The following is a 22,115-nucleotide window of genomic DNA, read 5'->3' as shown; positions in this document are numbered from 1 at the left end:
AACTCCTCTCTTACCTTCAGTTTGGACAGCTGTCCGAGATCCTTGGCGGCACTGAAGATCATCTGAGCTCCTTGCTGTTGGAGAAACACGTTTTTTGGGTTATGGTAAAATATCAATCTCAATTAATGAACGTGATTACATCAACAAAGGAACACAAATGGGCTCAAAACATGAACTCTTTTGGTTTTACAGGTGTAAGAATAAATAGAAAACAAGATGATTTGTATAGTTCTACTGTCAGCAACAAAGAAAAACAAGACATATCTGACATTTTGGTTTCAACGGGGATTATTAGTGATATTAAAACTCTATGTGCCATGTAGTATCATCTCCTCTACAGTTATGTGTGTGTTATTGGGGGAGAGATGGAAGCAGAGTGGAGAGAAGGCCAATAGATAAAAAGAGCAAGAGAAAAAGAGACAGATAAATGACCAGCAGACTCACACTCTGGTCACTGAGCGGAGGGAGAACAATCGTTCTCTCAATGGTGTTCAGCACGATTTTCCAGAGCTCTTTGAGGACTCGTTTCAGCACAGTCTTCTCACAAATCTTGGCAAATAACATCAAACTGTAAAGTGGCACAAGAAGAAGACCATATGTCAGGTCAACACTCAAAATTACGCTTCTCAGGCTGAGCCAACGTGGCTGAAGGCTCCCAGTGATGACACGTTCATGAATAATACGATCAAGGAAAGAAAATCACACCTGTGATTCACTGACTATATGCAGGCGTTTTATGATTTCATCTGTGTGAAAGTAGGGATCGAGAGACAGAAGGAAGGATTTGGTATTTCCATTAATAAGAGGATTCCCTGTAATACACCATTGGCCTTAATGTTGCACTGAAAATGAGATGAAAGTGATTCCCAGAGGTCTGCTGAACCGTGTCATAATGATTGTTCTTTCAAAAATGCCCAGATTTTTTTTTTTTCCTGGAATCCTGTACTTTTTATAAAAATGTAGTTACTACAGTGACACTAATATAGATGCAGACAATGAGCAGAAAGACAGAAAGGGTTTTCATCCTACACACACATCATTAACGACACATCAATCAGCCTCTTTTTGTCACCAGAGAGGAGAGAGTTTGGAAAATGCCTGTACATGATTTCCATTTTTGATAGACTTATAATATATATATATATGTATATAATAATGTATACTTAAAGTATAAACTTAAAACATGTCCAATTTAGTCAGAAGGTGTATTAAATTATGATTTGACCTGTTTGAACTACATTTGTATATTTGATCTTTAGTTTTTCATCTTTAGTTGCTGCCAAGTTTTTTTTTTGTTGGTATTTTTTTTTAATATATGTGCACTTTATGCATATGAATTCATTAATATCTCCAACTCCACTGGGGAGGAGTAGGAGGATCAAGTCTCAAACAAAATGTTACATTATATATGCATTATACTGTTCAAATGTCAAATTTAACACGAAAAAAAATTTGGTTTTCCTGTACAACTACAGTGTTTTTTTTTTGTTTTGATTTTTTTAAATAAAACATTTTGTTTTTTGTATTTAAAATTGTTAATACACTATTTTAACATGCAACAATCTGCCCCTTTTATGGCTAAAATAAGCAAAAAAACCATGTCCAGATGGACATGAGGCTTAGGTGTTAAAAGGATAAGGCCCATTCAGACTTGGGAGTAAAATCTATGAGAAATCAGATCACAAATTATGAACTGTTGCAATTACATTTGTTCACATAAAACCAGGGAGTGGATCCCTCACCTGTGGTTCTCCCCTAAGGTTTCTACCTTTTTTCCCAGTCGAAGGTCTAAGGACAGAGGATGTTACCAACCCTGTGAAGTCCCGTGAGACAAACTGTGTTTTGTAAACTGATCGATTGATTGATTAAAATGCATCCTTCCTGTGCCTCCACTCACCGCGTATGACCATATCTCACTTCTGTGCCACGTGATGTCTTGCACTGCAAGCAATAAGTAGATGGGGATATACTGTATGTGGCCAACAGTGCTTGTGGTAACATGTGTCCCATATCAACACTGAAATTGGTCAAAGTGATCAAATTTAAGGACACATGGGTGAAGTCACTGTCCACGTAGTTAGGAAGGATGCTAACACCAGGTCTGAGCAAGGGGAAAGATAATAGCACTGAGGGAAAATAGTCAGATCCCTCTTTATTTAAATAGAATCACTGTGTTGACGCAACACAGAGCGCTCCAGCAAAACAAATAAAAGCACAATGCAGTGTAGACTGGCAATAAAGCTGAAACGAGCTCTGGGTACTGCCAAATCAAATCATTGCCAGTGTACTGTGTCTTGGTATATTACTGAAGAAGAATGATATATTTCAACTTATCTTCAATTTTCTTTGACTGTCTCAGAGATACCAGAAAGATACAAACACCACCAGCATCAATACAGTTTGCAGCATTGTTTTTAACACTTTTTTATTATTTGTCATCATAAAATTATAGATCTATAAAAATCCTCATAAAAATGAGCTCGTACTTGGGTATAACGTGTGAATGGTACTTAATCACAAGAGGATTGGGCATTGATAGAAGTTCCTGTAGTTTTAGTTGCTAATAACAGGTTTACACCCTGACTGAACTAAAACCAGGACCGACTATTCACATATCATTAGAACAAAATTGGCAAACCTAATTGCAACATGTCCCTACTTTGATTCATTTTGAATATGAAGGTGGTCAAAAAACGATCTTACATGTTGAACTGTTGTGTTGCATTCAGTGAATACCCACTTTTTATCCAGAAGGTCCATAAGAGGACGAAGGACAGACTCCGCATCCATGGCAGCGTTGCTCCCTTTGGCCGGTCCTTTCATCTGCACCAATTCCTGATTCATCTGCTTCACACAGTCCTCGATCACAGGCTTGAAACTGTTGGATGGAAAACACAACAATCCTTTAAGCCTTTTATTGCTAGATATTCATCTGCAATAGTCATTTAACCTGAGATTTACAAGCTCACTCCTGCTGGTGCGATTAGATCACTGAGAACAGGTTATTTTGTTGATGCTGAAACTTGCTGTGTTCACTACGCATGCTGCACAGTAAGCACTCAAGTCAATTACATCGGAAGAATGTGGCTGACAGAGCAAGAGATGAATTAAGACATAAACCTTGATTAAAATGATCCATTCACACCCAAACAAGTCAGAGAAAAAAAACGCTCACCTGGAGCCAAACACTCCACTGAGCTCATCGAGCACGGTGTTGAGTTTATTCTGCAGCTCCTTCAGCAGATCACTGGCCTCGGCATCCAGCTGTCAGTGGAAGACAGACAGTTAGTACGTCATTAAATTCCATACACAAGGCTGCACTGACTTGAGCCCTGTATCTCTGGACGATGCCTCAACTGGGGAGGGGGCAGTGGGGAGGAAAACAACAGGCACAGAGGAGAGTAACCTGCCTCGCTGGTGGCCCCCCTCTCATTCTGCCTGCCATCTGTGCCAAGTGATGTTCTGAATACAGATGGCTGGCTCACCTCCTAGCGCAATGATGACTGCTTGCGGAGTCATGAGATATAGTGTCAGCAAAGAGGCATTCCAACTCATGATCTCTCAAAGGATTTTGGTGCACAACTTCACATGTTATTGCAAAAAAAAAAAAAGAGTGCGCTGTCAGCCAGTTTTAGTTCAGGGCATAAAGGTTGCGGTCATACACTTATAAGTCTTACTTGTGTACTGACTTGTCATTTGCAGGAGGACAATTCATAAATGTATTCACAGCATTTATGTGCCCATGCATGGTAAGTGTTGGATTCCTGCTGTGCCATAAATATGCATGTGATGGATGTGCAGATGTTTGTGTTCATCTGTGGGGAAAAGCCGAGACAATGCATGGGTGGATGTTGGATAGTTGTGCTGCATTGTGTTCGATTACCTATTTGTCTTGGTGCTTCTAATTTCAGTTTACTAGATAAATGTACAAATATTGATGTTTTGGATGGAGGTGGAGATCACATGTCACTCAGTGCCTGAGATGGATGTGTGAGGCAGGGCCACTGCACCACATGCATGACAGTTTGTCACATTAGAAACCGCCATGACATTCATCTCGCACATTTTTAAATGTGGATGGCTCAGCTTGGAAGCAGATGCGTAAAGGAGACTTTTTATAGACACAGTTATTCCGCAGAAATGCCTTTAACTGCAGCATGAACAAAGCAGTTTTTGTTCGATTTGTGTTCGCTTATGCGCTTGTTGATACTGCTGTCACTTCAGCGGACGAGATTGCCAGCGCGCAAGATCTTTCTGTCACTTACACTGTAGAAAGTTGCACGTGCAGGTTTAACGTGGCTTTATACTGATGAGAAATGGATAAAATATTTTGAATGGATAGACTTTTATCAGCCCCCTGTCCTGGGGTGAGATTTATTCAGCAAATTCAGGGGGAGTAAACCCTGCTTTTTGTTAAACCGCTGCAGATGTCATCTTCTGAGAGGAGAATACTCCACACTGACTCTGCATGGTACCTGATGCTGCCTGAAATCTGCAGTGTTGGGCTTTCATACAATGTCAGTCAATGTCTCTATTGTATGTCGTCTGAATCAACAACTTCCATCTTCTGATGAAAGAAAATTGTGAGAATCCATTTAGCCATTGAATGGCACTTATATATAACATTTTACTGTCGAAAATAATAATAATATAATGTATAACATATTCTTGTGTTTATTTGACAGCATGTTTCTTTATGGAAATTCGACTTGATGTGAAGGAAACCTGTGCAGTATCTGGCTCCACAACCACCGTTACTACATGAGAAAAGCATATTCGCAAACACGACATCAAAGTAGGGAGATCAGCCTGTGATGATTCCATAACTGTGGGCAGTGAAGGAGTTAATTGTTGATCTCTGTAAACGGTAATGCTACAATCACAGCGTGTGGTAATAACATTAACTCTCTGTGAGTTAACTGCTGACGGGAAACTATTCTGTAATGAACACTGTGCTGGGAAGAAACTAATGGAGAACTTTTACCAGAAAAAGACTTTCACTGCGTCATTATCGTCCAGATAAATAATTTAAGATGTTCTTAAAGATAAGACTGATTGCCTATTTGCCATGAATACGCACAATTTGACTTTTGGAAGGGATGCAAAGACTCCCCCCGTGTCATTATTCTTCAGACAATAATGGCTTGGGAATAATCCAGGTCTAGATCTGCTTACTGTGTGGAAGTTTCTGCACAGCTGGGAAGATTTGTCAATGTTTGAGATGCTCATTAAGCACAGTCTGAAAAAAAAACACCTGTCTGAAGCATTGTCTGCCTGCAACCTGGGGGAAGTGATCGATGATCAAAGCCACAGCCAGGATTCTGGTGAGCCTCTGACTCTGCTCATTACAATGGCGGGGAGTAAAAAGCAGGTAACAATGAACTAAAATAAATACTATCACACCCCTAAATTAGCCATAAATAGAGAAGACAGAAACAAAGCAGGCTAGATATAAGGTAAGGTATCTGCTGGGCACTATTCTAAAGCTCCAGAGGGGAGAGCTCGAGCAGCCTGTCCAGAGGGGTGATGGTCATTTCAGATTCCATATGCTCTGCGGGACATGCTGCTACAAGTGATGGGGTGAGAAGCGTAGGTGCGTGAGGGGTGGTGGTGGGGGCACAAGGGGGAGGAGGGGGGGCGTGCTTTTTCATATCATTCATTAAATGGCGGGAAGGGGTGTTGACGACTCCTATTGCACACACCTTACAGAAGGACACAACCCCCTCCTCCTGGAGACAGAGAGAGAGTACAGACAGGAAATGGGGGGGAAGTAGAAGACACAACCACAGGAGACAAAATGCAAGGCAAGACAGGCATTAGATACCGAAGAGAGACATGCATCGAAGTCACAAGAAACCGTGGCAGCTTCTTCTCAGGTTAGACTGAAAGACTGATAGGGAGAAAAGGAAAATATCCAGTGATGCTTCAAAACCAACACACACACACACTACTCAAAAGGTTTAAAGATCCCATATTATACTCTATTTCTCCAAATTAACCTAGTTTCCTGGTGCACCACAGAAGTCCAACCACCCTGACAAAACAGCCCTGTTCAGAGCTAACAGCAGTTAGCATTGGGAAAGGTGATCATTAGCAGGCTCTAGCAGGCACATTGCCGTCATATACTGTATAACATGTATCCACTGGACAGGTAAAATTCTCTGAGGCTGGTTTGTGTAGGACTCTGTGCTGCACTGTGGAGTCAAGAATAGAACTTTTCGCGGACTTCCGGTTTTCGGATGCTGTTGCGCTCACCAGCACTCTCGCGTGTTTTATGGACAAAGTGGAGGCATTGTGACGTCCCGAGGAGTGCAGAAGTCACCATCGCCTGTTTTATCTCCTGTACTTAGACTGAGGAGGACCACAAACACATGAGTGAGTCATCTTTTTTCACACTTTGGCGACTGGTAGGGCCTCCAGAGTCCCAAATATAAGGATTAAAATGAGTAAAAAGTTGATTTTGCATAATGTGGGACCTTTAACTTAACATTTATGAAAATGTGTTTCACTTGTTGTACACAGGGAGAATAAAGATAGAGATGGGGAAATCGTGATGGGGTACAAGGGACATTACTGCAGTTGGGATCAGAAATGTGATATTAGTCAACACACGTCATTCGACTATTATAATAGTGAGTACAAAACAGAAAACATCACTGTTCAGGGTCAATTCACTTTCACGTATACATGCTCATAGATGCCACCTGATGATCTGAGAATGGTTCAAAAGGTTTAAAACGTCATACCACGCCCTCTTTGAAACTACTAGAGCTCCGAGGAGCTCCGAGGAGCTTCATCAGTACTGCAATATAACGATCTATGCATCGCATCTCACAAACCTTTTTCTAGACTTCTCCGGTCTCAAATATGAAATCTCAGTTGAAAGTGCATTGACACAAAACATGACACAGACATGCAGTTTATGAACACATAGGTGTAGACAAACCTGTTTGCCTCCCATGGACTCAAACATCTTCTCCAGCTGGACACGGAGCTGCTGAATGTTGTTGAGGAGGATGCAGGGCTGTAAAAGTACAACAAATTCTATAGTTGCATTAAAAGTGTACGATCTAATGTGTCGTAATTTAACACGTATCAATAAATGTAAATAACTTTATTAAAATCCACCAGCTGGGGTTTTTCAACACCTTCTAAGACGGCTTCATAGACAGCAGTCAGTAGGGAAATAAAACACAGACTGGAACAGGGAGAGAAGCGTCTGCACTGATTACATCAGGAATTATTGATTCACAGCTTAACTCGAGGTTTAACAGATGACCGACATTAATCCCGCTGCTTTTTAGGCAGGCTGTGGGTAAATGTTCAGAATTCACCAGCAGTTGCGTATTATTTACATGATCAGTCCAGAACAAAAGCAGACACAAAAAACAACATCCAAAAGTTATGACAATTATAATGGAAAACACTAATGATAATAACACATCCCACGGGACACAAACCGAACAAATAAATAGTCCACTCTACTAGATTTACACACACATTTGGATGAGGGATTTGTTTTTCTGTGTATGCATAAAAGTGCATATTTTATGTATGATTTATCTGTATCTGTATCTGTATAAGTTATATCTGTAGTTAACAGAAAATAATCTTGTTTAACCCTTAGTGCTCACGCACCCTTGGCAAATTATCCACAACTCCTTATATGGACATCCTGGGGTGGAATAGTAATAGGAAAAAAGGGTTAGGTTAGGGCTAAGGGTTAAACTTACAGTATACATACAGTAAATCACTCAATCAATTGGTGCATGATGCAACATTCTCTGTCCTTAGACCCTCAATTTGACTGCAGTTTAAAAGCAATGGTTACCAGGGTTTGCAGGATAATAATAATAATAATAATAATAATAATAATAATCTATTTAAAGTAAATCCAGCATTGTTCACAGCAGTGGTTACTAGCATTCACACCTGCCTTTGTACTGGTGCAGCTCTTTATTGTGTTACCTAGACACACCAATGCGGTTATGAATCCTTGTGCATGTGCGTGAGATATCCAAAACAAGAACTCAATCACAGACACAGACAAAACAACTGCATATTGCTGCTATTAGTAGTCTAAAACTTAAAAATAAGGCGTACGCCATGTACTGTTTATGTGACAGCCTAACAACTTTGATACGAGATTTAATGAAATGTAATTTATAACATCCTCTGCCTCTGATTTACCTTTTTTTTGTCTGCCGACTCGAGACAGAAACAATTCACACGTTTTTTTTCTCTGTGATGAGAAGGTAGAGAAACAGTTGCCTCCTCTGCTCGTTTGTGTTATCAATCACTGCAACTTCAAACACCAATGCGGATAATTAAGCCACTCGTAAGGGCGTGGCTGCATTCGGTAAACCGTCGCATTAATCAACTGACAGAGAGAAGCTCAAATGCTGTGAAAAGAGCAGCTCTCACTTTACAGACCGTCATCCCTGCACTGATACCTGCCATCACTACACTCTCGCTGCTATCGGGGAAACATTTTTCATGTGGTCTCCATGCCAACAGCTCTCCAACACAGTTATCATGGAAACGCCACCATCAGCCTTACCACATCTGTATTGGCACCAGAAAACATAAAGTTATCTTCGCTTTTGACATTTGCAGACACTTTAAGTGGGCACTTACCACATTCTCCATACTCAAATACAATGGAAAGTCCTTGGATATAATTGCTGCATACTGCAGGAGAACTTTGTTGATCGTCTGTAAAGGAGAGACAGTTTAATAGTTTAATTCTGTTTTATTAAATCTCTGAGAGTCAATAACACATTTAAGGAGTCACAGGCTAATATCAATACTTATACTATCATATACAATAAATAGACCAAACGGTCTCCTGAGATCAATAGGAAAATCTTTAAATGTGACATATTACTCCCAGCTTACCGAGGAGCCCGTACAAAGACACTGACCTTTGCAAAGCGGCACATGAAGTGAGCCAGAGCCTGTGGGTTTGGACACTCTAACTTTTTGATAATCTCAAAACTCTGGTTCAGCTGAGTGAACACATCCACCACCGAACAAGAGAAGAGGGCGTGCTCTGAGGTTTGCTGAAACTGTAAAAAGTGAGACAGGGATGGAAACCACAGGCGTGAGAGAGTGTGATGGAGGCGTTGGGTGAAAGGTGCACAATTACGCATTTTTTTATCAATGAGATTCATGATGTCTTCTTCAGGTTTATACTTAATGCTGAAAAGGTACAGCAGATTCTAAGTGTGCAGTGTTAAAGACAGCAACACGAGTGGTCAAATATAAATATGAAGCTACGTATGAGGAAGAGCTGATGCTACTCACTCCATCTTTCTTGTCCCTTCCCAAAGCTCCGTTCAGGAAATCCATTGCAACATCCTCATTCTCATCAAGCCACTGAATGACAAATGGCTCGAACCAACTGAAAAGGAAAAAAAAAAAAATTCGATTATTGACGAGTCAAATCGCAATTTACAGGTGAGTGAGGTCAGTTTACGACATGAGGATGAATCAAATGGCCTCTAAGTTATTAAAAAAAATGACAATAGGACCACTGCGTTTATAGGAGATGTAAAATGTGGGCGAGATTGCAGTTTTTACAAGCAATGGTATCAGGTTTCAATTTGTGGACAGATTAGACTGCTAGGCTCACAGACAGAGGACAGGACAAAGGACAGGACAGGAGGAGATGGGACGGATGAGGCGGGCAAGGAAGTGCATCCGTTAGCGGCATTGTAATGCCGTTCTGTCCGTTTCGCTTTGTCACTTATTGGTTTAATATAGTGCAGTAGTTTGTCCTCAGAGCAATGATGTCCTCCCAAAAAATGTGCTTTATACTTTCGCTAAGGGCAACTGCCACAGGAGGGTAAGCTAATAAAAAGAGGGTGTGTCCACAAAGAAAGAGAGACAGGCAGAGACAAGAGCTGTGTTTGTGTGATGAGTGCAGCTCTGCAAAAAATCAATCCTACTAGAGATGGTGTTTGAGTGACAGTGTGAGGGGGACAACGTTTTACTGTGATCGCTGGGACAGGGCATTGCGATCCCGACTTGCGTTACATTTATTTGTATTGCAGCTACAATACAGAAGGTATTGTCAGCACAGACAATCATAACACAAAATGTATAGATTCAAGACTGATCGGTCTTTGTGACACTGAAATCTATCTATAAAGCAAGTTGCCTCTGTCCGTCTGGCATATCTCGCTGACCGTTAGTTAGTTTAATTTTCATTGATTTATCACGCTTCACCAGGCAGGCAGCGGCTCATCAGCAGCAGCTGCGCTGTCTGGAGCGTGGAGGTGGGAGTGAAGAGGCTGTCCTCACGGTGGGTGAGACATTTTCACACCGTTCACCGCAGAACATGGTGTTATACTGAAAAGACAAAGTCAGTGTCCATTCACCAATACGCAAGCACATATTTATTTTGCATTAGAATGATACTACTTTGCAGCATAACTTGGCGAACCTGTTTCCAAAGGTAAGCTAGCGTGGCTACGATTAGCATTAGCATAGGGCTAACATAATACAAACACTGCGCAAATGTTTTCATTTTTGGTTAGCAATAGCGTAGCTAGCTATTGTGACCAAATTACAATAAAATTGTGAGAAATAATTATAAATGCTGATTTCAAGCCGCAAACAAGTTTTCTTTATATATCCACAGAGATTAATCTTATATCCTACTTTTTGTTGTCTTAATTTCGAAGCTGGGAAATAAGTAGGTGTCAAAAGTGTGTTGGCCATTTAATATACAATAAATAATTTATAGGGCCCCATTTACACAATCTAAATTGCATGGCACAAGCGCATTAGGGCAAGAGTCCAAATCCAATTTGGCTATTTACACGGTGCATAATCTCGGAGCAAGGAGTTTTGCTTCTCTTTTCTTTAAAAAGCCAGGTGCTCCTGTGCCTGGTGCACTACTATTTATATGGAAAACGATTCTCTGCTCAGCAGATAAGTAAATCCAAAGGAAGGTTTAATGAACTTGAAAGAAATGTGCCAAAGGCAGGTTTGAAGTTAAGAACAAGTGCCAGAAGTCGATGAGACGGGCGCACGCAGTCTCACATAATGTGCAGCTGCAAGTCAAATAATTGTTGTCTTACGTTTCAGACGTCGCACAGCATCGGCACTAATGTCCGAGACACTTTGCTTGTTCATATATCGATTCTCGGACTGAATCAGCAGTGTAACAGTTTACTCGTGGAGCGGAGGAAGTGCAGTAGTGCCTTATTTTCTGTGCACTTTTACACACAAGCAGCACCTCCCCCCACCACTCTAATGAGTACATGGTCCTTGGCTGGTGGACCCTCCATCGTGTACTGACCCCCTGTTTCATAAATAACTTCATTAGACCGCACTCGATATTCAAAATGCACCGATATTCAAAATGCATTCCAATGATGAGGAGGAGGATTGTTGAAGCACGTCCCTGTGTGACACCGCTAATACAGCACTTAAAGGTCCCATATTATACCCTATTTCTACGCTCTGTTTATTAGTATCTCTTTAAAAAAAAAGAAAGAAATATAAAACTAAACTTAAGGGACAGTAAATGACATCAGCCACAGAGGCTACTGGGAGCTAACAGCAGTTAGCATTTGGAAAAGTGATCATTTGCAGGCTCTAGCACACATTGCCATCATATATAACATGTATCCACTGGACAGATAAATCCTCTGAGGCTGGACGTTTGTGTAGAACTCTGTGCTGCACTGTGGAGCCAAGAATAGAACTTTTCACGGACTTTGCGGACTTCCAGTTTTTCAGATACCGTTGCCCTCGCCAGCAGGACAAACCGGAGCTCCGTGAGACAACAATTCCAGGAACTTAGTGCATTGTGACGTCCCAGTGAGCGCGGAAGTCAACATTGTGTGTTTTATCTCCTGTACTTAGACTGAGGAGGACCACAAAAACTTGAGTAAGTCATCTTTTTTCACACTTTGCCGACTGATAGGGCCTCCAGAGTCCCAAATATAAGGATTTAAATGATTAAAACGTTGATTTTGCATAATATGGGACCTTTAATAAACATGAAAAATTGAAAATGACAACTGCACCGGCTGGAAACAAGCAATGGCACTGTTCACAAATAGCGCTGTGTTTTGTGTTGCTTTACACTGGACTTTTAACCTCTATCCTATCATTGTGGTTCAATAAAATATAGACATTGAACATTTTTCCCCTTTTCCTCTTAATTTCTTGTTTACTGGGGCGCAAACATTCCAATTAATGTTTTGTTATTTATGACACACTTTGTACTATATTAACTTTAACTTAACTGCAATTCTAATCATATTTGTACATTAAAATATATGTGAATGCATGCAGTGTGAAGAAAAAACCCAGAATGCTTACAGCGAATACTCCGGGGGAACATCCTTGAAGGCCGGCAGATCACGGACATACTCATTATGGAACCATTTCACTTTGAAGTGCAGATTCATGTATTCTGTACTTTTGCATAGACGCTGCTTTTCATGCTCTGCAATGGAGATTAAGAAAACAACAAAGAAAACATGTTTTCACTGCGATCACAGTAGTTATACACAGAAACCATACATTTGGTAAGCCTGAAACAACAGTGTGTGACGGGGGGAGGGGGGGAAAGTGGTACATTGTTTTGTATCTAATAAGCGTTGCATCTGCTCTATCACACACACAGGGAGAGAGGGAGATGTAAAACCGTGGTAGCAACGGTTGCTTTTAATCTGACATCTTAACGGCCTGACTTAGTTACAGCATAATGCCATCAAAGACTGAGGGAATAAAAGCAGCCTTGTATGCCTTCAAAAGGAAGGAGAGCCATTGAATAACAGCAAAACAGCAGGAAGTGGAAAATGATTAGACTTTCATGTCAGCTGAGTCATTTAGTCAAGTTCACTATAGACTATTTCAGAACAATTAAACATTTCAATGGGATCCTCTGGAGGGGGAACTGTTAACTATTGGTGGTGGTGCAAGACAGAAAGTAAAAAAAAGATCAGGGAAAAGAACCAAAACTAGAAAGGCTGCGTAGTTTCACTGCTCTCACGATTCAATTCATTTGTGATTATCGTGTCAATGATTCGATTCAATTTCATCGTGCATTACATCCTACATGCTACTTTTTCAATCAATCAATCAAGCAGTCAGATAAATATGATAATATGAAAAATAAAACCACCACCACCAAGAATAAAACAAAGAAATCGTACTTCTAGCAACTGGAAATCAACACGCAATGTTCATTACGCATAAGTGCGGAATTGTCCCAGTCCCCTATCTATGAAACAACTGTTGCAGCGGGAGAAATAAGACGAAATGAAATGAACCACAATAGAATGCAACAGCCGATAAAAAAGGAAGTTATTCTTTCACAATTTGCAGTATTCGATAAACTAACAACTGTTATTCCATCATTTCTCGAGGTGATAAGAGAGCAATTAGGAGGGGAAACGATGGAGTCGATGAGGAAATGTTTTGTAACACTGTGAAAATCAGTCACTTCAACACAGAAAAGAGAAAATACACAGACCAAAGACAGGTGAGAGCTTTGGACTGTGTTTGTTAGAGTATAGATGATTTGTTTAAATGATTTTACCAACTGTGTTGTTCTCTTTTGATCAGGATCCGTCTTTGTGATGCGCATCAGTGCATTAAAATACACCATTGAGTCATAATGGCTGGTGATGATGGCAGTGTATCACAGTTCCTTTGTATTTTGTGTTTAAAACACCGCAATGCTTCTCAGATCAAATACCCGCGTTAGTACAACAAAGGCATCAATTTAGAAGTATTTGTATTATGCAGTAAAAAGTTAACGACAAAAAGGAACGGTAACTTTTTTCACTACATGAAGGACAAATCGCATCCTCACTCTTCCTCCTCCTCCTCCACACGACTTTCTTAGCCTCTTTTGTTATGCAACCTTTTCATTCTTTCCTTCATTTTTTTTTTCTTTTATATTTACATCTATGTGTTTAGTGGGCTAATTCTTTATAGTAGAGAACAGCTACTGTAAATCTTATTGCGTTCAGCAGCCGTTGAAAGAATGTGGGGAGTGCGTCGCCACATGTGCTCATAAAGTTCTCATTTCGACCATTATGTGAATGTATTTTATCACCAGGTGCAGCTTCATCTTACAGCAGGGGGTATGACGTTAAAGTGAAGTAAAACAGCCGCCGTTTCTGCAGTGTGAAAAATAAGTAAAGGCACACACACTTATTAGCAGAGTATTTTGCACATAGAAGATACAACACACGTGCACAGAACATCAAAGGAAGATTTAATTCAAATTCATATGGCACTTTAGCTGTCGTGCCTTAATCCTGATAAGAACCTGGGAGCTTACTCTGATGAATAGGGCAACACCTGCCACCCGACACTGTTCTCCCAAGCTCCAAGGAAAATATTTACATATTATGTGGAATTAATATATGGCATTTGCATGTCTGTGTGCTCAAATGTACAATGCAATGTTTTAATCCACGTATGAGGAAAAAATACATTCAAGTCGGCCACTTGTCTTGTCAACTGCAGTTCATTACCTCCGCCAAGGAGGTTATGTTTTCGCCGGAGTTTGTTTGTCTGTCTGTTAGCAACATAGCTCGAAAAGTCACACACGGATTTGAATGACATTTTCAATGTCGGCAATGGGACCAGGAACAAGTGATAACATTTTGGGCGTGATCCGCAGACGTTATCACTGGTTGCAACACTTGCCAGGCGCGCCAGCAGGGTGTATTTTGCAGGCATTGATCTGCGCTCTCCGAGTGCTTTTCTAGTTTCAACCATGTTTTCAAAACTGATGATTTTGGACATAAATCTTAACAGAGGAATCCACCGTGGAAACACATCTTATATAAAGTAGGGAGTCAGAAGTAATTTCTAAACGTGGATGTATTCTAACACAGAGACATTCATAATACTCATGGCTACTCATTTGTTTGACAGAACGAAAAGTTCAGTCACATATTGTCATATAACAAATAAAATGACGTTAAAAGAGGTCGTAAAAAGCTCATATCCTCTCTCTCTGTGTGGCACATGTAAACACAGCAGGACAGAATGTTCCCATTCTTTGCACACACTGAAGAAGAAGAGCGGAAGGATTTCATTTCCCACTCACTGAGTCAAATGTGATTATGAGTTTTAGAAATCCTGCAATAACGCATTGGGGATAATATCACGTCCAACTCCCAAGTCATAATCGTTGAGATTTTATTATAATTTCATGTATGGAAGACGTTTAAAAATCCTTCACCTAAAAAAAGAATACTGTCTTAGCCATAAAAAAAATCTAGTGAGGAACTTTAGGAATAATTATTCAAATAATCTGCCATCCACATCCACATCAGTGCTGTGTGTCGACTGTGAAAACCAACCCTTTAATTTATTTGACTGGCGGACCTGATATGTGTTTCATCTGGATGTGTGGGACCAACACAGAGCTATTAAGAGTACACTCATAGAAATAAGGGTTCCAAAAGGGTCCTTCTACAAAGGCTGAGGTTCTACCTGGAACCATTTGTTTCTGAAAAACCCTTTCAGGGTTCTTGGTAACACTAATGGTTCCAGTAAGAACCATTTTGATCCAGAGAACCCTTTAAAACCCCTTTCCTGAATAAAGGGTTTTAAAAGGGTTCTTGGTGGAACCCTCCATAAGGGTCCCAGGTAGAACCTTCTACCTGGAGCCAAAAAGGGTTCTCCAATGAGGACAAGCCAAAGAACCTTATATGGTAAGAGTGTAACCACACATAGCACTGAAAACATTCAGATCACACACATCTATCAAAAAAACAAACAAACGTAATCCTCTCTCAATATCACTTCATCAAATTAGATAATGAGTCCAGGGATGAATTCTGGTTCCTCCTTTTATTTTCTATTATTTCTTCAACTCTGTTCTAATGACATTTTTGTTCTCTTTTTGAAACATTTGTTTCATTACAAACAATTGTGTTTGGCACAGCTGTGAACAGATAATGAGACCAGCTGAAAAAATAGAATAGATTTTTCACCACCACGTCCATCCTATTTACAGTCACACCTTTTTTTTAATGCTTTTGTAAACAGCACACACAAGCACACGTATAAAACTAAACAACGTGTGCCTGGACGTGCTCTTATTGTCTGTGACCAGGTCAGGCTGTTAAAATAGGGGCCTCCATGCTGGTGTCTGTATGTGTGTGTGTGTGTGTGAAAGCTGGTGGTAAAAAGTGTGGGTTTTCCTAAGGGAGGACAACCCACAAGGTCCCCGGTGAGGATGTCATCCTATTGGACTGAGCCCACAGGGACAGACAAACTCACTCTTTGTGCTCCATTGATTTAAATGCCATGGGTATTATGATGAAGTGCAGTGGTTCACCACAGCCTTCACGCCACAGCCCTCCAATTACAAAGATATATATGTTTTTTGGTTTTTTTTCAAATATACATAAATATACATGCAGCTGTTTCGAGACAAACAAATGAGGGACTGCGCTGACATACTGACAGCCCAAAACTGTTTGTAGTTTTTCTCTGTGACATTATTCCTTCATCTTGGCATATGACACAGTTCTGTCAAAGGGTTTATTAAGCTGCTTCAAAGGAGCCGCTGACGCAGCCCTGTGAAAACGCCACAGCCCGCAGACACTAACTACTGTTAATGTGACCAAAATAATGAATATTACGTCATATTCACGCTCAAATATAATTGGCTTTTACATGTTTACAACCAAACCCTGAAGGTGTATGCAATAAATCTTAATTTATCTTAATATAAATGCATGTAAGTGTGCACTGTGATGCTGAAAAAGGCATAAATAGGAGATAAATAGCGGGAGAGCAGGTTATCACCACATTGCAACATGAGATCGACAGCAAAGCCTCAGTCACGTACACGTTATATTTCTGTGAAAACAAAACCTCCCACTACAGTTGCATTAATTGAAATTCAATTAAAATATTCTAGGGAGTGAAGCTGTTCCAACAAACTGAATATGAGTTAATGGGCTGCTGAAGCACTTCGCTTTCAATGACATGCTCCAGAGACTGCGACATTTAAACTACCATGTAGTATTAATTCAATAATGTAAAACTGCGTCACTATTTCTTTTATTTAAAACCCCGGATGGTTAGTTGAACGGACACAGCCTGGTGTATTTCAAGGTGCTGCTTTGATTAAGGTACACACCAGAGATCTGCTGGAATTACTTTGAAAGTAAATCCGAGTCCATCCTTGAAAATATTGACATGTTTAATCGTTAGGTCTGTGCAAAATTATACACAGCATCCACTTAGGTAGTATTAAATAATTGAATGAAGCGGTGAGTTCAGCTTTTGCCATTCACAGCCATTCAGACATTCAATCCCTCTCCCTCACTGTCTCTCTTTTCCCCCCCCTCCGTTTCTTATTTTATCGTTTTGTCTCACCACTTCGTCCTCCCTCTCGGTCTCTTTCTCACACATTAAGAGATCCACACAGAGACGCTAAAAATAGCAGCATCCATTTCTGCTCGAGCACCGGCCCCAAAGACCTCGGAGCAGGAAGCACAGGATGCATCAAAGACTTCATTAAGTAATGCATGTGCACACGCACACACACATAAACGCATGTCTGTGCATGCACACACCCAGACGTCTCTTACTCTCCTTCCTCATTTTTTTTCCCCCTACTTGCACAACTCAACTTCCACAAGTGCACAAGTCGAATCACAGCACACAAAGAAATGGAGAAACACAGACTTAACAAAGCAGGACACTCTCACCCAGCTCCTTCAGGGTGTCTCCATCAGCTGCCTCGCCACTTTTGTGCCTTCTTATGTAAACAGGTCACCGCGCGTCGCTTCACTTTGTCTGTAGCAAACTGGACATGGTGAACAGAGGAATAGTGAGCCGGTACAGTCTGGAACGGCTTCATTTTTTCGACTCCACCTCATTATTGTCAATCACTGTGCCAACGCACAAGCACTAAAAGGTACATAGATACATAAAGCACATTGACCTTTCATATACATGAAGTGTGGTGCCCATTAGTGCACAGCTTTGCAGTTTTTTTTTCTCTTTCACACACCCATACTTATGTATATAATTTATTAATCCCCTAGGGGTAATTCTTTCTCTGCATTTAACCCATCCTCTACTTCTAGGAACCACAAGCCAAGTTCTCTTTCCACTTGGCTATGGGCTTGTCAGTAAGGTGGTGACAGGAAATGTCCAGGCCGTTTTCATTCCAAAGTGTCATATACTACCTGCTCTGTCACGTCCCTCTGTGTCGCCTTACAGGCGCACTGCAACAAGTCACTGTGCGCATTAACCCAGTACTAAGGAAAAACAGTATATACTCTAATATCTATCATCGCATTTTTGAGGGCCTGAACATACCCCAAAACTCAGTAATTTTGGAGACTGCATCAGGCCTGGTGAAATTTTACGTATTTAAAAGGTTCGGTGAAAAAGCGTGGAAAATTGGAAGTGGGAGGGGCTAAAGCATAACGCAAATAAAGTGTTAGTAGGTCATCTCTTGTCGGGTTCAACGTACATGAACAAAACTTGGTACACATGTTCATTAGGTTGGGCTGTAAATAAAAGTCGATGACGTGTCCTGTGAATCCTACAGGAAGGCCGCCATTTTGGATTGAAGACGAAAACGGAGATGTTTTTGGCGAATTTGCACCAATGCTACCAAATCTATCTAGTTTATACTTATTTCTGATTTATTATAGGACATACAGGTAAGCGTGAGTGTGAGCCAACAGCCAATAACCACTCAGCCTAACCTGGATATTCATCCTAACCCTAACCTCATACTGCACTGCCAGTGGGTTTACATTGAGCCAATTGAAAGCCTGCGTGTCTTTCAGACACAGAAGGCTACCCTGTCCGTCTGTCAGGCGACGCCGAGGGACGTGACAGAGCAGCGGTATATGACGTTATCGGGATGAGAACCGTCGAAACATCACACAAGGGAATTAAAGAACAATAAAACAAGTACTTTTCTTACACAGTGGGTCCAAAGCAATGAATCAATGGCGACCCTGAGGAAGCGTCCCTACCTTTGCGTTAACCACACTCCAGTAAATGTGAAAGTGCAGGTGAAAGATTTTTGTGGCTGATGTTTTGTCAAAACCAAAAATCCACCCCTACGGATCACGCTCAAAATGTAATCACTTGTTCCTGGTTCCATTGCGGACATGTCATCCAAATCTGTCCGTGACTTTTCAAGTTATGTTGCTAACAGACAAACAAACTCCGGCGAAAACATATAAAAATTAAACCCACTTAAGTTACCACTGCATGATACACTGCACTAATAGCATGATAATGCTGTATTGCCATTCATAATTAAACCGTTTATCAAACAAATGTGGCAGCTGAAGATGTCAGTGTTATCCAGCTGTGGTTTTATTTGTGGCAACAGATGTAGAATCATTTCTCATATAACAGATTTTGTGGGCAAAGACTTCGTTGTTTTCTTTATTACCATAGCAATCCTTAAATGCTGGCAATGTTAAATTCCTTAAGCCAGACGTCTGTATTACGATAATCCTCTTAATTACATGGTATGTCACTGAAATAGATTATGTTGAATTGTGGTTTGTTTTTGTTGAGACATAAAACATTCATACATTGAATTATTGCTAATTTTCCATTACAAACACATCTTGCACTAGATCGTCATCGCAAAACCCATTTTTTCTCACAGGGAGACCATGTCGTAAAAAAACAGCACAATCTTACAAATGATAGAAGAGAAAAAAATTAAACTTCAACAATATTTCTAGTATGAGACAAAGCGTGCTGGTAACGTTGACTGCTGCTTCATTCATTTTCAATAAATCCCCCACTAAGACTTCACTGTTAATTTCACAACACTGTGGTGGATATGAAGAATTATTCATGTTCAACCGGGAAAAGATAAAACCTCAGTCACATGACGCAGACATGCTGTTTTTTAATGGCTCATTAGCTCGCACGCAGCAATGTAATCTCTCGTAGGCACACGCGACCAGAAATGCATACCCATCTCATTAAAACCTGATGCAATGCCCAGCATGCACTCTTCATCAGTAAAGAGAATAATATTTTACAACTAAAATAAGAACACCATAAGGAATGCATAGAATGTACATACCCCCTATGCAATCAAACTACTGCAATCTCATAAATATATCAAGCTACAGCAGGCTGCAGTGTGCAGGCTGGGCTCCTGGTTACCATAGCAACTCAGGATGGTTTGGCCAGGAGAAAGCTGTATGTGCTGTGTAAATGAGGATACATCTCTAGTAATATTATAAAATGTGGTCCTCTACATGAAAAGTGTCCTTAGATAATTTATGGTGCTATATAAATCAAATAAAATAGAATTGAACAATAAGCTACATATGCGATTTCTTCCTTTTCTCTTCCACACAGTGAAAACAGCATTTCCATCTCTGACCTCAGTCACCTCAACCGCGCTTCTCCTACAAACGCATCATTGCCTCCTTTGTCGTCACCGGAGTATACAATATCACACCTCACTCAACATACAGCAGATGTGGTTCACGGGCTCAACTCGGTCACAAATGGCATGAAAACACTGTTACTACACCTGTGGGAGAGATAATAGAAGATAAAGCACCACACAATCGCAAAATATTTGCTTCAGTGGGTTTGATCTGATTTTGTTAGGAATGGTTATCTCCTGAACCCCAGGGTCACTGAAGCTGCATTGCCAGTGGTCCATGGCCTCTGGAGATACGGTTCCCATCTATAAGGTAGGAGTCAAATTGCAGTCTAAAATAAGACAACATAAAATAGTGTAAACAGTGTACAACAGGGGTGTCAAACAAACGGCCCGAGGGCCAGAACCAGCCCACCAGAAGGTCCAATCCGGCCCACAAGATTAATTTGTGCCCAGCCACGAGAAACCCAGGAATAAGTAGGCCAAGGGGCATTTTGAGTTATTTACATATTGTGAAAGTGTGATTTCTTAGCTTTCCAACAATATTTCCATGTGTCTAACACTTGAAGAAGGTGTGGCCATTTGAATGTAGGCACTCAAACTGCTTAAGGGAGAATTTTAGCCTCAATTATTCACACCTTCTGGGGGCCAAGTGACAGTATCATCACATTCACATAGCCCAGCCCCCTCCTGGTCTAAGCTGTCAGTGACACCTGATATCTGCTATCCCACAGGACAGAGACTATTGTAGTAGTTTGAACAATGATTATCAATAGCAGGTATTATCAATACACACATTTTGTGTAAACTACTGTTGTAAGAATGCTGCGGTCCCTTTAAGAGCCAGGCAAGTGTTCGCATTAGTCACTATGGAGTGGGGGTAAATATGTGGTGTGTTTCCGAGACTGTTGAGATAAATAAAATCTTCCAAATCAACCCACGTGTGTCCGCCTGATCATCCCCCTTCATAAGGGAGTTAACCTGGAATCAGCCACAGCTCCAGCCCTGGAGGCAATTATGTAATTATGTAGTTATACATACAGTCATTTCTAATTTGTCCCCCGGGGTCACATTTTTATTAGCTCCCATTTCAGATTCAGGAATACTACATAGATGTGTAGTAAAATCATTTCTAGATCTTGACATGTTCCATGAGAAATACTATATATTTTTTTTGTTCTAGACATCTGTGACAAAATATTTTGTACCTTTGTAGATGATGATGTAGTGATCTGTAAGTTGCACATGTGTGAATGGTCAACTTAAACATAACATATTCAGGTTTTTCACAATATGTTTTGTGAAAAGATTCATTCAATGTAAAACAAAGGGAAAACATTGGAGTTCGACACCGCTGGTCTAATAAGACTTGATTGCTCTGGGATTGAATTACTAACATTTGTATTTGCAGTTTAAACGGTAAACAGAGAACAGAATGGAAACTTAAGTACGTATATTATTTGTTAATAACTGTCTTGTAAAGTGAAGTTGATAAGTGTTCATCGCAACTTTTTTTTAGATGAACTTAGGAGTGATGTGTAGTGTTTATGAATGTTTTTTAGTCTAGTAGGATAAAAAAAATCCCTCAAGGCTGTTTAGAGATATAGAAGTGGTAGTGCTTAGTTTAGTAAAACACACACACACACACACACACACAGAGATTGGATAGCGAGAGAGAAAGATTTTAACATTTATCTACAACCACAGTCCCATTAATCCCCTT

The 22,115-nt window shown here is 40.4% G+C and overlaps 1 protein-coding gene across 1 annotated transcript in view; it reads right to left on the bottom strand.

Annotated features, from left to right (window-relative positions):
• Positions 1–22,115, bottom strand: part of unc13c (unc-13 homolog C (C. elegans)) — a gene marked incomplete at both ends in the record, with an annotated part of 93,635 nt that overhangs the window by 13,472 nt on the left and 58,048 nt on the right. The window contains 10 exons of the mRNA XM_083900819.1: positions 15–74; positions 445–568; positions 2,741–2,878; positions 3,176–3,264; positions 5,703–5,729; positions 6,947–7,024; positions 8,638–8,715; positions 8,925–9,068; positions 9,307–9,403; positions 12,340–12,466. Of these exons, the coding sequence (XP_083756945.1) occupies positions 15–74; positions 445–568; positions 2,741–2,878; positions 3,176–3,264; positions 5,703–5,729; positions 6,947–7,024; positions 8,638–8,715; positions 8,925–9,068; positions 9,307–9,403; positions 12,340–12,466 (962 nt within the window). The remainder of the gene's footprint in view (positions 1–14; positions 75–444; positions 569–2,740; positions 2,879–3,175; positions 3,265–5,702; positions 5,730–6,946; positions 7,025–8,637; positions 8,716–8,924; positions 9,069–9,306; positions 9,404–12,339; positions 12,467–22,115) is intronic.

Source organism: Microchirus variegatus (assembly GCF_963457635.1).
Source record: "Microchirus variegatus genome assembly, chromosome: 14".
Lineage (NCBI taxonomy): Eukaryota > Metazoa > Chordata > Actinopteri > Pleuronectiformes > Soleidae > Microchirus > Microchirus variegatus.
The sequence above is the reverse complement of the archived record's forward strand: the minus strand, read 5'-3'. Positions and strand labels throughout refer to the sequence as shown.